Here is a 13,239-nt window from a genome sequence, read left to right on the forward strand (position 1 = left end):
ACTGAAGTCATATTGTTGTGAACTAATCAGATTGTTGCTAGCTCATGAGAAGCAGAGTAGCCACCGCCTGCGGAATATCCGTCTTCTGATCGCGCGTTTGAGGCGTATCAATCAGTAGTCTATCTACATCTATCTATCATGCAGCCGCACATTGGCTGGTGGCCCACTGTTTTGTTGGAGATAAGTACATCCGTATCGGCTCCATCCTTTGGCGCAGTATCAATAAATTAAATTTAACTGTGTATAGCCAAAAGATCGGAGGAGAGTCATGGACTGCATGTGGATGGCCTGACCGTGACTCGTCATTCTTAGAGCACAAAACGAGAGGATTGCTAGTTTATTGTTGCACTAGACAGACTATATATTGTCGGTATTTGGTTAACATGAATGAAAAAATCATCAGCTATTCTGTTCTGGCCGTCCGTAAAGATAACGGAATTTGCATGCTTCATTCGGCGACCTTAGCGCCCTGCAGGGCCCTAACCCAATGAAGTGGGTTAACTCCGCGGCGGTTAGTTCTTTCGGCAAATCCGCTTCCCACAATCTTTCGCCGCCATCTCACTTGAATTAAACCACTGAACGATCTAAGCAATTCTTCAAATGATCAAATGGTTATTCGTTTGTCATGCTCCCACTAATATACAATTGTAGATTACAATACATGTTGCACTTCCATGTCGTTTCAACTAGTATTCCATGTCCAGCTCAATCTCGCCATCTCCGAACCCGCCGGCTAATATATCGTTTTCCTCGTTCTCAGTACCAGGCATCACTTGAGACGATTCAAAAGACGGCGCGGCCGATTTTTCTATCACCGCAACAGGCTGAGATGCCGTTTCCCCGGATTTGCTCTTCGCGACAGTCTGTGAAGCAATAAAATTGACGTCAGTATTATACTGTGCCTGAACTGACCGCTTAATTCGCAGCATTTCTTTAAACGTCTCTTCACTGCCGTTAAGAACCTCAAATTCGTGCCATTGCTCCCAGTAGCGAGGATGGATCCTTGGGTCTGCAAATTGACTACCGTGCACCCAAACGGCGCGAGCACGATCAATCTCTCCAAGCTTCTGTTCCATCTTTGCGAAGTCGATACAAAGCTCACGACAGTCTCTGTCTGGCAGTAGCTCAAGAGCACGCTCGTAAATGGTCCGGGTGGCAGGTAATCCGTAATTAGCCGCCGTCTTCTTAATAAAGAACCTATACATTTCCGCGCGGTCTTTTTCCGACACTGCTCTCGTTGCTCGATCGTAAACCTGCATGGCATTGCGTGCGAGCCCTTTAGTCTCTTCTAATTCACCATACAAAAGATATAACGCTTTGGCGAACTCTGGTGGGCACTTATCAAGTGCTTGCCCGAACAAATCTCTCAGTCGTTCGACGTTGAGATTCCGATGCATCGCCTTGGTGAGATATAAATTCCACAGTTCAAACGCGACTGGATAATTAAATAGCTCCACGCCACGCTCATACACTTTGAACGATTCCTCGAAGAATTTGTTTTCTTCTAACAAGTTCGCGCAGTTCACAATAGTCAGGGGGGTTGCGATCTTTAGCTCGAAAATCCGGTCGTAAATTTTTCGCGTCTCGTCCAGAGTACCCACGGATTCCACCAAGTCCACATAAAATGACCATAACTTCATACTCTTATGGAGCCGTTGCTGTGGAGTTAAATTCTCGTCGAAGAAGTCAACGTTGGATCGTTGCGGCCCGTTCGTGGCCTTCGCCATAATGTCAACCGCCCGATCAAAATTCTCATTTCGCAACTCCATCTCTGCCCATTCGATATACAAGTCGGCTAACTCGTTTGCAGATTTGAATGGAACTTTGACACCTCGTTCGAAAATAATCCTTGCGTGTCGAAGGTCACCAGCGCGTTCATAAAACTTCGCAAAATTCGTCCACAATTTATAGAGCTGCCCAACCGCGGCTTTCTTCGGATTGATCGTTGCAATCGCGTCCGTGTACGTCTTCACGATCTGTTCTGCGTTATTTCCCCACAGTCCAACTCGTTTTTCCCATTCAACGACATTGTGTGGGTTTTGCCGTAACAGAACGTCGTTAACTAGAAATGGTCGTCTATCCATCAGCTGTTCGAACTTCATCATCCGAATATCTAGTTCCGCGTCTTTCTCGTCATCGCTTTGTTCTCCACGCTGCGCTGCTTCTTCCATCAAACTTGAAATAATAGACTCCTCGAACTCGGCGTAACTGTCGAAAATGAGTGTAAAATCTCTGACGGTCATAACTGTAGTGACACCTTCTTCGAACGCATCTCGAGCACCTTCGAAGTCGCCAATGGCAATTTTGTACATTGCTAGATTAACCCACAATTTGCCCCGCTGATCTGAGAATTTGTCGATGCCAGACCGGATAATCTTCTCTGTGTCAATCGCGTTGACACCACTCCGTTTTAAATAACTTCGAATGTCGCGGGCATAGTGTACGAGCAAATCTGTCAATTCAGTCCAAATTTGGAACTGACTTTTTCCGTTCTTTGAAACAAATTTAGGGGCGTTGAGAACTGCGATGTATTGTTGCGCCGCCTCGGCGTGGTAATCAAGCGCCATGAGAATGTCGATGTAGTCTTCTATGTCTTGAGGCTTATACTGCAAGTACCGTTTATAAACGCATACCGCTGTAGGCCCTTTGACTGATTTTGCAAAACCTAGGTAAAGGGGCCACATTCTGTCATGCTGGGTAATCGGTAGGGCGCGGAGCGCTCTGTCGAACGCTCGTCGTGTTTCTGTGACTCGGCACTGCTTCATAAGAAATTGCAAATAATCAATCCATAATCGCGGCATCTAGTAGCTGTCATTACCATATTCAATAGTTACTGCATTCCGAAAACGAATTACTTACTTTACTCAACATCATCAGAGCTCGCTCGAAGCATTCATTCACCTTGACAAACTCGTCTTCATACTTGGCAGGGTTGATCTCGTCCAAATAATTCACCCTCAGGTCAAGGTACATTTTCCATACTTTGTATGACCGTCCCAAATCTCTGCATGCCCGCTCAAAAACAAAAACTCGTTCGTGAATTGGAGATTTCAATTTATGTTCGATGTACCTCATCCACGGCGCCAGTGTATGTGGGTGACGCAACACATCGTGCTCGTAAGGAATATCTGCCTCAGATATGAGGTAGAGATCGAGCTTTTTCGTGCTCGGACGGTCGATCGAGGGCATTCTGGTAGCGGTTAAAGATCAATTCAGGTGGTGCTAGGTATGGATCGATGATGGGCCATTGGCCGTATTCAAAAGGCGAGTCCCAATTTTCCAAATTTGAGTTTTGCGCCCAACGAACTAAAACCCTCAGGTTCGTATCTAGTTAACCAATACGGCCAAATATACCCTATCAGAATTGATTCTGAATAATTTTTGGAAAAAGTGTTTCGAAGACGCAATAACAATATCCAACGTTACACAATTTGTAATGATATCAAATTAGAGCTATTGATATGATCTACAACAAGAGCCTAAGGAATGAATCGGTTGGCTAAAAAAGGTTGCCAGACAATATATGTTAAGAACAGGAATTTTAAGATCATGAATACACTATGTATAACCTCAAATGACAATGAGAACCGATACACGCGCTCAAAAGATCAAAAATGAAAGCAAAAACAATACAACAATCAATTCACTATGCCGTACTATGCACTCACGACTTCTGCGTATTCCCTACAGGACTCGATGGACAAAAAAAAAAGTTGCAAAAACAAATTCTATAACCCAAACAAATAGAGCACTTAGTAATCCAAAAAAAAAAATCCACACCTCCCAACCTTTTTTCACACCTTGATTACAAGCCTAATTTCAACTACATACCGACAAAACTACTCACAACATGTAATTAAACGTTTGAGCCTGCTTCTTCGCGACAAGCTTGGCACCGTTCTTTAGAATAGTGTCAACGGTTCTCTCGTCATCCAGGATATCAATGTTGAAGCCGTGCTCTTCTCGAAGCTGACGCGCCTCTGCAACAGTAATAACTTCGTACCGAGAGACCTCGTCATCTCCGTCCTCATCATCCTCGTCATCGTACTCATCCTCGTCTTCATCAGCGATGCTGGGAACCGAAGCAGACGAGTACTCGTCGTCAATAAGTCGATATCGCTCCTCCTTGTAACTCTCAGCATTGAGTTTAGCCAAATGCCGTCTCAACATAATCGCCAGAATAGCAACGATGAACATGGCGATACTGCAGATGATCATTCCACGCTCGTAGTATGGCGCATCGGACTCAGGGTACAACCGAGTGCCGATAAGAGGACCGCACTGGCCAATCGTGTTGAGCATGACCATACCGGTTCCCTTACCGGACTCAGATGACTGGTTGTTGACAGTCCAGGCTATTACAACCGTCACTACGGAGAAGAAGCCGGATGCAACAACGAATATGGCGCAGTATCGAGTAAGTGTATCACGGGAGATCGCAAGGACAAGATAACCAGCGGCCGAAATCGACGCGTGGAAGATGATAAACTCGGCACGCGACTGTTTCTTATCGGAGAGATAAGTCGTGAGCAAGACAACGACGTAGGCGACCAGATAAGGAGGGGCGGAGAGACCCTGCGCAGTGATCGACTCGTAGCCCATGCTACACCTGTTAGCAACATACACCGACGCAGAGAGTAAAACAGACCAAACTCACTCTCTGAGAATAAGTGGAAGAAATACAGGCATAGAAGCATACGCAATATTGGCAAGGAAAAACATTGACTGCGCCGTATTAGTACAATCTTCTAAGGTCCCAGATTACTGTCAGATACTTACCGCGGTGACGTAAACTTTAGGATCCTGCAAAACTTCGATAGCTTCTTCCCATTTAAATCCATGGGAGCCAGTATGGCTAACCTGCTCACCCTCAACCTCAATTCGTCGTCTATATCTCGAGCGAACAATGATCTTATCCTTCAAGTCCAAGAAGTACGCACTCGACGGTCTGTCCGGAAGATAATTCCATGCGATGCATGCCATGAGCATACACGGAATACCTTCAACAAATAATAATACACGCCATGAATCAATCGGAGTATGGTCCGCGACACTGGTAATAAAGTACGCGATTGTACCCGCGAACGCAGTTGAGAGCGGAGCAGCTGACATGAAGATGCCGGTTCGGAAACCCATTTCCTTTCGCAAATAAAAGAACGACAAGTACATTGGGACACCGGGTCCAAAACTAGCCTCGCCGATACCGAGCAAGAAGCGAAGGATGAATAGCGACCAGTAGTTGAACGCGACGGATTGCAGAGATGCAACCAAACCCCACCCGAACAGACACATGGTGACATAAATATGCGCAGGAACGACATTCCACAAAAAGCCAACCCATTCGAAAGAAATATAAGAGATATAAAACGCCGTCAATAGCCAGTCAAACTGATTCGAAGAGAGATTGAAGCTCTCCTGCAGGCCGGCGATTCGAGCATTGCCGATATTGGACCGGTCAAGGAAAGCCAACACAAACAGTGTCGTGATAAGCGGCATCAGATACCGGTCAATTTTTCTCCGCAGATTTTTCTCTTCTTCCTTCGTGAACCGGAGCAAAATCCTTTTCTGCGAACCATCAGCTGGTGCGATGGCCGGCACAGCTGTCGTCTCAGTCAAAGTAGGCATTATTGTTGACGGTAATTTACGAGACGACGAAAGGTAATAGGCAAGACCACCCAAATAAAAAACCGTCTACTTGAAAATTATACCAAATTGTGGCCAAAGACAAACAAATGCTCCGGGTGAGATTTTTTTCTTTCCTGTCCGGGGAGCACACCAAACTCGGCTGGGGATGGACGCAATACAGATAAAGGGCCTCGAAACAACACAGCTAAGCTATTCTGGAGTGCAGTTGACGGGCAAGCACTCCGTAACACAAGTGCCTGCTTGCCTCCATTGGCTTATTCTCCGGGATGCGGATTTTGTGTTACTTCCCCATAATAAGGAATCGAGTGGCGATCATATCATGTGCCCATTTGAAATGAATCGCGACCAGATTAAGGTTCAGAAAGATGTGTAAGTCCTTACTTAGCTACTAATGTAGCACATTAATAGACTTGCGCTAGAGGATTTGATGAGACTCAAACTAAATTCAAACAAGCCTGCAGTTTACGATATTGCCACATTTTTAGTTTGGGTTGCAGACGTGTGTGATGTCCGCGCAAAATAGAGAGCTACTACCTGTGTTTTGAGAACCACTATTACGCAAGCGGTACATCCGACGACCGATGGCGGTGAGCCGGCTCCCCGATTTAACGTGGTCGGGGGTCCACTTATTTCTGGTTGCTGGTTTTGTGGACTAGTGAAATGTAAGCATTACGTCGCTCTGATAACGGAAATTGAATTTTTCAGCAACCAGAACCACAAAAGCAGTCAAATTTGAGAAGCGGCAGGACACAGTGACCAAATGACCTTTTGAGTGCTTCAGATAGGGTCGGTCGGTCTTGTCAAATTGGCCCAATTCCAATTCTACGTGTCGGTTATCCGACCAGCGCTCCAGCCAACGGTTTTTTTCTGTTGCCGGACACTTAGCGAGTTAAAGTGAGGCACGGGGCTTGTGCGCAGAGATAATTGGCACAGCGAACAAGGGTCCAGCCGACCATTGACTAGGTTCAACCGTGAACTCCCATATCTTGAATAATAAGTTTGGCGTATAAATGGCTCATGGTTAGGTTACATTGTACTTAGGATTGATGGAGATGGCCTTACTGGTGAAATGTAGCAATTTATATATTAGCCCATGCCAGTCAGGACGAACACCATTTTCTCATATGGCATATATGAGAGATGCAGCTCCGTTTATGCGGTCAAACAGAGAGAGGCACAGAAGCCAGCGCGTGTCAGGTGCGACTAAGCGTCCGATCTGTGCGCTCTCCGAGTCTTTGTAAGATATTTGTGTTACAGCGTGTATGGTGTTTGTTCCGTGCGAGTCCGCGTCGAACGCGTCCAAGCGTGATTTCGCTGTAGGCTCAGCCGAGTTCTGGCAAGAGAAGCGAGGGCGAGGGCGAGGGCGAGAGTGCTTTGTTGGCAAAACCGTCATCAGAGTCTTGCGTGTTACTCTCTCTCTTAATAAGTGGCCTCCGCCCAAGCATCCTCAAATGTCGAGTTCAGGCTAAGGTACGTAACCCTCGAATTAGATGCCTCCCAACGAGTCACATTATTACTCCTGTGCGTTGTTCTCATTAAGATGTGGCCATATACATGAATGTAATGTATAAACTGATTAAATTGGTAGATAAGCTTGCCATTCTTGTATATTCATTCGCTTTTCCCGGCATGAATCGTCTTTATAAGGCATCACCTCGCATGTTACTCGTTACTCATTTACTATTTCTGTACTTGATTCGTTTATATCTTTACATTACGACGAAGTAAATAATGACAGCGAAAAGGTCTTTGTGCGTTTGGATATTCCCCGGCTAGCAGCTTACGAACAATCAAATTAAACTTGAATAAAAACAAAAAAGAACGCGAAAGCGTCAAAAGAAATGTTTTGAGTTGGATTCGAATCAATGATCTCAGTATTTCTAGTCTGCGCCTTGCCAACTTGGCCATCGGCGGAGCATAAACGGATCTGCATTTCCCATATATGCCATATTGTTCGCGATCCTAGAACAGATTGCCACCTAGGGGATCTTGGGTAATCTTGGTACGGAATGAAGCACCCAGTGACGTCGAGAACCACCAGATACGCATCACCTTTCTCTAGACACTTCTCGTGCAAATCCTGAATCTTGAATGTTGTCAATCGCTCGCAGAATTCTAGTCACAGTATTACATTTTCGGATCCAATGTAAAGTGTGGCATGAAATATACTCAGGAACTTGCGCCGCACAATGCATAAATTGCGCGCTGCCATGATGTACGGAGCAAAGACAGTCTTCAGATTTCGCAAAGCGTTACTTCTTATACGTTTATATAAACAATCATAAGCAGCAAATAAAACCCAACCGAAAAACAACACTACAATCCCAGCAATACCTAAACGGCTGACCATACAATCCCAGAATCGTCCCCGGTTCGATTACGGAATCCGGCGGAGTGCTCCAACCGTTAGGCAGTCGCCGATGCGACACGATACACTCAGGGACAGCTTCCTGACATTTCCCCCTCCTCAAGGACTCGTCTGCAAGAAGAGTCCTGGTGATTTGAGTATTATAACGGTAATCCTGTAAGTACTGCTTCCAGTTCGGTTCTTTTTACCGTCGATATCAAAATCCACGAACATAACAACCAGTGCTCATTATGGTGTTTCAGCTTCCGCTTCTAACGGCAAAAATTCTTGACCGTGGACGGGATAATTGCCTTCGGCTGCAACGAGCGACCGAAGTCGCGTTGACTTAGTATCGCAGCAATTGCCATACCTGATGTGTCAGATTCAATAACTTTCGCCGCAGGGCACCGACGGCACTGCAGGTGGTCGGCGGTGGGGTACGAGGCACTTAGGACACTCAGTGGGACAACTAGAGATCCTGAGCTGGACGTCCACAGTCACGCAAGTCGCCTCAATTCCTACACTTGCAACATCGTCAGAGCCCATTAGTTTGCAAAATTGTCACGGTAGTCATCACTGTTATGGTGAGGTGGCATAAGTTACGCAGCGCACCACAATACAATTATTGAGATGAGAGGAAAAATTCATAAGTATTTGGAAGACCAAGCGAGGCAAGCTTGCGGCTCAGCAACAGCAACATGGCCAATATGGGTGATTAGTAGCCATCTGGAATATAATTTGCTAGGTCCTACGGCGATGAGTTCTGTGAACTGCTGTCGCATGCTAGATAGCTAAAGCATTATAGCGAGCATGACTAAAGTTGCTGTAAAACTGCCAGAGTCGTTCGGAAGTGCAATTGACATAACTGCTTGCGGATGCTTTCTTCTAATATTTATAAAATAAATGACAAAAAAATTAATATTGCATGATTACAGCGAAAACTTGACGAGATAAAGCAGAAACGTGTAGGCCATGCAAATTTTGGTAAGATGGTCCATGGTCCTTTAAAGTTTTCGGCTGGTCGCGGGATAACCATTCGACGATCGCGCAGCCATAGTTTTTTGTCTCCGCAGTCTTGGCCCCGAATCTGACCAGTTGGATTGAAAATTGAAACCAATGACAGAATACTCTGCCATTGATTAATGAAGCAACTATTCCGCATAGCTCGACGTTGCTACTTCTCAACAGTCTCCACAACATTGCACAGCTCATAAAAACCATTCCGATTACTGCTAGAGTAGGAAGCCCACATAATTAGTGGGCAAGAACGCGTTTGCACACCGACGCTTATCTGATGGGCTTCATTCTATCTAAAACTGCTGCCCGAATGCTCTTCATCTGAAAACGTACGTCTGTTAGTGCGTGGTGTCGGAATTAAAATGTAGAGGCACTATAAGCAGAATGTCCGCTGCCATAATAGTAGGAAGCGCATGAAACGGATCTGATAAAGAACTGGTTTAATACGTAGGCTGGTTCATTATAGTTATCCGTGCTGCGGGTGCGTGCGGTTTCGAAGATGTGCTCATTACAAAACCAGCTTAGCGTGGATTCGTACATGAATCATCGCATCTCCACATGAGCTGAACCCTTCTGTGGACCGCGACTAACAATATTCTTGCTGTTGCACTGCTGGACAGACGAATCAGAGCCGACATTCGAGTACAGCTGTTTTTGTCCTCGGGCGGCTTATCCGGTAGCCTATAGCACCGTTTCCGTGCCCTCTGAACAACAACCGAGATGTGCGCCTTCGAGTTGGGCTCGTCGGGTTGGCTTCAACCTCAGGCCACCACCCCCAGTGACAACCTCGCCGATGGTTCATCTCTATCGGCGTCCCATCCCCTATTAATATCACCTACCAGTTCCGTCCCCGGCCTTGTGAGTTCTCCACACCTCTCGGCTACATCTCCTGCTACTATAGTGCTGCAAGCCAAGTCGAATGGCTGCGCACCGGCAGCTTCACTAGACAGCTCTACACCAGTTTATCGTGCGCGGAAAGTTCGCAGGGTCCATGTTGAGCGACAACGAGTCAGCCGTGCCTGTGATCACTGCAAGAGGTTAATTTCTACTCGGACTGATACTCCGGCCACTAGTTAGTTCCCTGCTCATGACTCAGTAGAAAGAAAACTCGCTGCAGCGGTAAGCTCCCATGTATTTCTTGCGTCCAGTTAGCACTATCCTGCGAATTCACCGCCGAATATCATCGCGGCCGCCCGCCATCCCCAGAGTGGAGTGGCCTCGAAATTTCCCAAGCGCAATGTCCATCCGCCACTAGTTCTTCGACAGCGATTCCTGCCTATAACTCTTCTGTAATCCCGATCGGTCGAGAGACAAATGAGAGTGCAAGTCAGTTGGAGAGCCCAGACGACAGACGGACATGTCTTCAGCCAACTGAGATGGATTACACAAAGAGCTCGAGCAAGGAGAATTACGACGAAGAGGAGGGGAATGAGGACAAAGAAGACGATCCAGAGTATCTCCAAAACCTACGAAACAAACTAATGGCAGATCAACCGGGAGGCAACTCCCCGGAGCCTCAGCATATGGATGCATATGGACAATATGTGGGGTCCGCCTCCGGCATTTCCTTCTTGTTGCGGGTCCAGAAGCGACTACAAGATATCAATATCACCACGCCAAGCACATCGATCTTGACATTTGGAGACCCAATCCTTCCGGATTCTCACCCAAGCTGCTTTATCTTGCCTCCTAAGACTGAGGCAAAGGCAATGATTGACTTTTATTTTTCGTACGCGATGCCGACATATCGTTTTCTGCACCAACCAACTGTCAACGTTTGGTTCGAAGAGTTTTATGAATCTTTCGACAGCATAGACCTGAAGGAAGGGACAAGGGAGAAGAATGCAATTATAATTACCTTGTTTGCTCAAGCTAGAAAATATCCAACGTGTTCTCAAAAAATGAAATACAAAGACAATAGGTATTGCGTTTGTTCATGTGAGTAGCGAAACGCTAACATGGCCTAGTGCAGTGTACTTCCATGCTGCAGAGCGTCAGCTTGGCATCGAAACTGGCCGTCCCAGATTGGCCAGTGTTCAAGCAAGATTAGTGCAGTGCTTCTATCTACTCTCATGCTCTAGAATCAATCACTGTCGAAGTTTATTTGGCACCACGGCGCATCTGATACAAGCGCTTGGTCTTCATAGACGGCAGAGACACCTCAGCACACAAAATACAGTCGATTATATTGAACAGGAATGCCGGAAACGCGTATTTTGGGCTGCTTACAACTTGGACAAATACCTCAGCACCGTCTTGGGCCGTCCAAGTATATTTCATGATAATGATATCGACCAAGAGCTACCGTCTCTCGTTAATGACGAAGATATTACACATAAAGAGATGAGTCTGGGGGATTACAAAACTGTGAACTGCATTATGCTTGCTCCCGTTCTTCACGCTAGTCTTGTCAGGGTGCTGAGCTGCATCCTACGTGATCTGTACAGTATAAAGAAGGTTAGCAAGGTCGAGAAGATCAGTTTGTGTCGAAAATACACCGCGGACTTAAAAGCGTGGAGAAACGGTCTTCCCGCTTTCCTCGATCCGGCGCGAGTGCAGCCGTCGTTGCTGATGACTCTGCTTCAGCGTCAGAGTCATGTGCTGTCACTTGCATATGCTCACGCGTTAATACTCGTCAATCGACCGTTTTTGTTGAGCAATTTCGCGTCGTTGATGCCCAGCAAGTATGGGTATTTAGAGCCAATATTTGATGCCGAAGGTGAGGAAGCCGTACGGGAATGTACGTCGGCGGCGATGCTGGTAGTGGATATCGTTGACGACCTGAATGAAAGCAGCCAGATCTTTGCGGCATTATGGGTATGTTGTAGTTGTACCTATCTCCTTGCTGTGGATAAGTTAACATTTGCTCTAGTTCACTCAATATGTCGCGTTTTGTTCAGTTGTGGTCCTGTACGTGTACGTCATCCGATGCCGCTCCGAAGCCCCCGATGATATGGAGAAATATCTCGACGCTGCTCAGAAATGCCAACGTCAGATTGCGGTGGCTGCTAAGGAGAATTCGTTGGCGCAACGATATTCTGTTGTCCTTGAGGAATTGAGGTCAGAAGCTTTCAAGGAACTACCAGTAGTGGTGCCTAAGGGAGCAAGTCGTACTATTACGGAACCTGCCAGTGTCATGTCCCAAATCCGTGCCTGCTCACCCGCTGACGGTCAGCGGAGCATGTCGGATTTGTCACAACGTAAAGGCTGCATCCCGGAAATAGTCATGCCCCATCAGCCCCATCATGCCAGGGTTATGGATATGGACGATCAATCAGCAAACACAGCGAACAGTGTACACCCGCATTCTGCAATGCTTAGATCTGAGCATCTGGATGTAGGTGTCGTTTTAGATGGATATCCGAACGCATCCATGCAGTATCTCACCGGTTGGGAAAATTTTGACAATTTGGTTATGGACTTGGTTGGAAATGGTCCCTTCGACGAGCAAATAGCATATTGATTAAATTTCTCTCCGTTGACATTCTGCCGTAAAGGTCGATGATATAAAAGACAAAATTTGATGACATATTGCAATGTGGCGATGTTTGGTAGCGATCTATATTTTCCATGGCTATAAAGTTAAGCATTGTATAAAATGTAGATTATTTTGGCGAAATGTGAAATGTGAGCTTTGTCTCCAAGTTTGGATTATGAGACGTGGACTTGCTTCTCCGCAATGCGCAGTTTTGCCCTGACCCCGCAAAATCGTTCGAAGTTGACACAACTGATAACAAAGGTATCAATATCGAAGCATTTTTAAATGTCTACGATGGTCCAGGCGAATGTATCAGTGCTAGAAACCGATGCCACGCGAGGTGGTCCGCATTCTGGGAACTCAGTAGTGGGTTAGACCGGACGAGCGGTACAGGGTGAAGCCCCATACCCTATAATTAAGGTATATTTTGCCCTTTTGGGGCAAATATCAAAAATGGCCACCAAACTTTTCATAATATCAGAAATAGCCATTGCAGCCGTACCCGCCGTACCCATAAAATAATTTTTACACTAAACCTTATAACTAATATTTCTCTCAATTTTTAAGTTTGCATTATACTCTATCGATCCAATAGAAAAGTTAAATAATACGCGTCATTAATGCAACTCCAACATATTCCGATTCAGCAATAACCGCCCCACCACTCACAATCCGACCTCACCAATAGGTTCAGAACAAGTCCTTGCGTTATGACGCGTCTTCTGTCGACATCGGCCACAAATATTAAGTC

At 46.0% G+C, this 13,239-nt stretch overlaps 4 protein-coding genes and 1 non-coding gene across 5 annotated transcripts; 2 read left to right on the forward strand and 3 right to left on the reverse strand.

The window, feature by feature from the left end:
- Positions 1-326: 326 nt before the first annotated feature.
- V1513DRAFT_452735 (uncharacterized protein) lies at positions 327-3,247 on the reverse strand. The gene is made up of 2 exons (XM_066899160.1): positions 2,860-3,247; positions 327-2,801 (listed from the first exon to the last, which is right to left on the reverse strand). The coding sequence occupies exons 1-2, from the start codon at positions 3,187-3,189 to the stop codon at positions 687-689; spliced, it is 2,445 nt and encodes an 814-aa protein (XP_066751097.1). The 5' UTR covers positions 3,190-3,247; the 3' UTR covers positions 327-686.
- A 178-nt stretch (positions 3,248-3,425) lies between these two features.
- Positions 3,426-5,968, reverse strand: V1513DRAFT_405576 (major facilitator superfamily domain-containing protein). The gene is made up of 3 exons (XM_066895611.1): positions 4,780-5,968; positions 4,658-4,725; positions 3,426-4,603 (listed from the first exon to the last, which is right to left on the reverse strand). Exons 1-3 carry the CDS (start codon positions 5,623-5,625, stop codon positions 3,844-3,846), a joined length of 1,674 nt encoding a protein of 557 aa, XP_066751098.1. The 5' UTR covers positions 5,626-5,968; the 3' UTR covers positions 3,426-3,843.
- A 1,212-nt stretch (positions 5,969-7,180) lies between these two features.
- V1513DRAFT_452743 (uncharacterized protein) lies at positions 7,181-7,493 on the forward strand. The gene has a single exon (XM_066899161.1). It carries the CDS (start codon positions 7,201-7,203, stop codon positions 7,372-7,374), a length of 174 nt encoding a protein of 57 aa, XP_066751099.1. The 5' UTR covers positions 7,181-7,200; the 3' UTR covers positions 7,375-7,493.
- Positions 7,489-7,569, reverse strand: V1513DRAFT_t88. The gene has a single exon. It is a non-coding gene; the product is annotated as a tRNA-Ser (tRNA).
- A 1,928-nt stretch (positions 7,570-9,497) lies between these two features.
- Positions 9,498-12,654, forward strand: V1513DRAFT_420450 (fungal-specific transcription factor domain-containing protein). The gene is made up of 4 exons (XM_066895935.1): positions 9,498-10,047; positions 10,110-10,931; positions 10,978-11,827; positions 11,883-12,654. Exons 1-4 carry the CDS (start codon positions 9,731-9,733, stop codon positions 12,471-12,473), a joined length of 2,580 nt encoding a protein of 859 aa, XP_066751100.1. The 5' UTR covers positions 9,498-9,730; the 3' UTR covers positions 12,474-12,654.
- Positions 12,655-13,239: the final 585 nt, after the last annotated feature.

This window comes from Lipomyces chichibuensis (genome assembly GCF_038497645.1).
Source record: "Lipomyces chichibuensis strain CBS 12929 unplaced genomic scaffold V1513scaffold_50, whole genome shotgun sequence".
Taxonomy (NCBI): Eukaryota; Fungi; Ascomycota; class Lipomycetes; order Lipomycetales; family Lipomycetaceae; genus Lipomyces; species Lipomyces chichibuensis.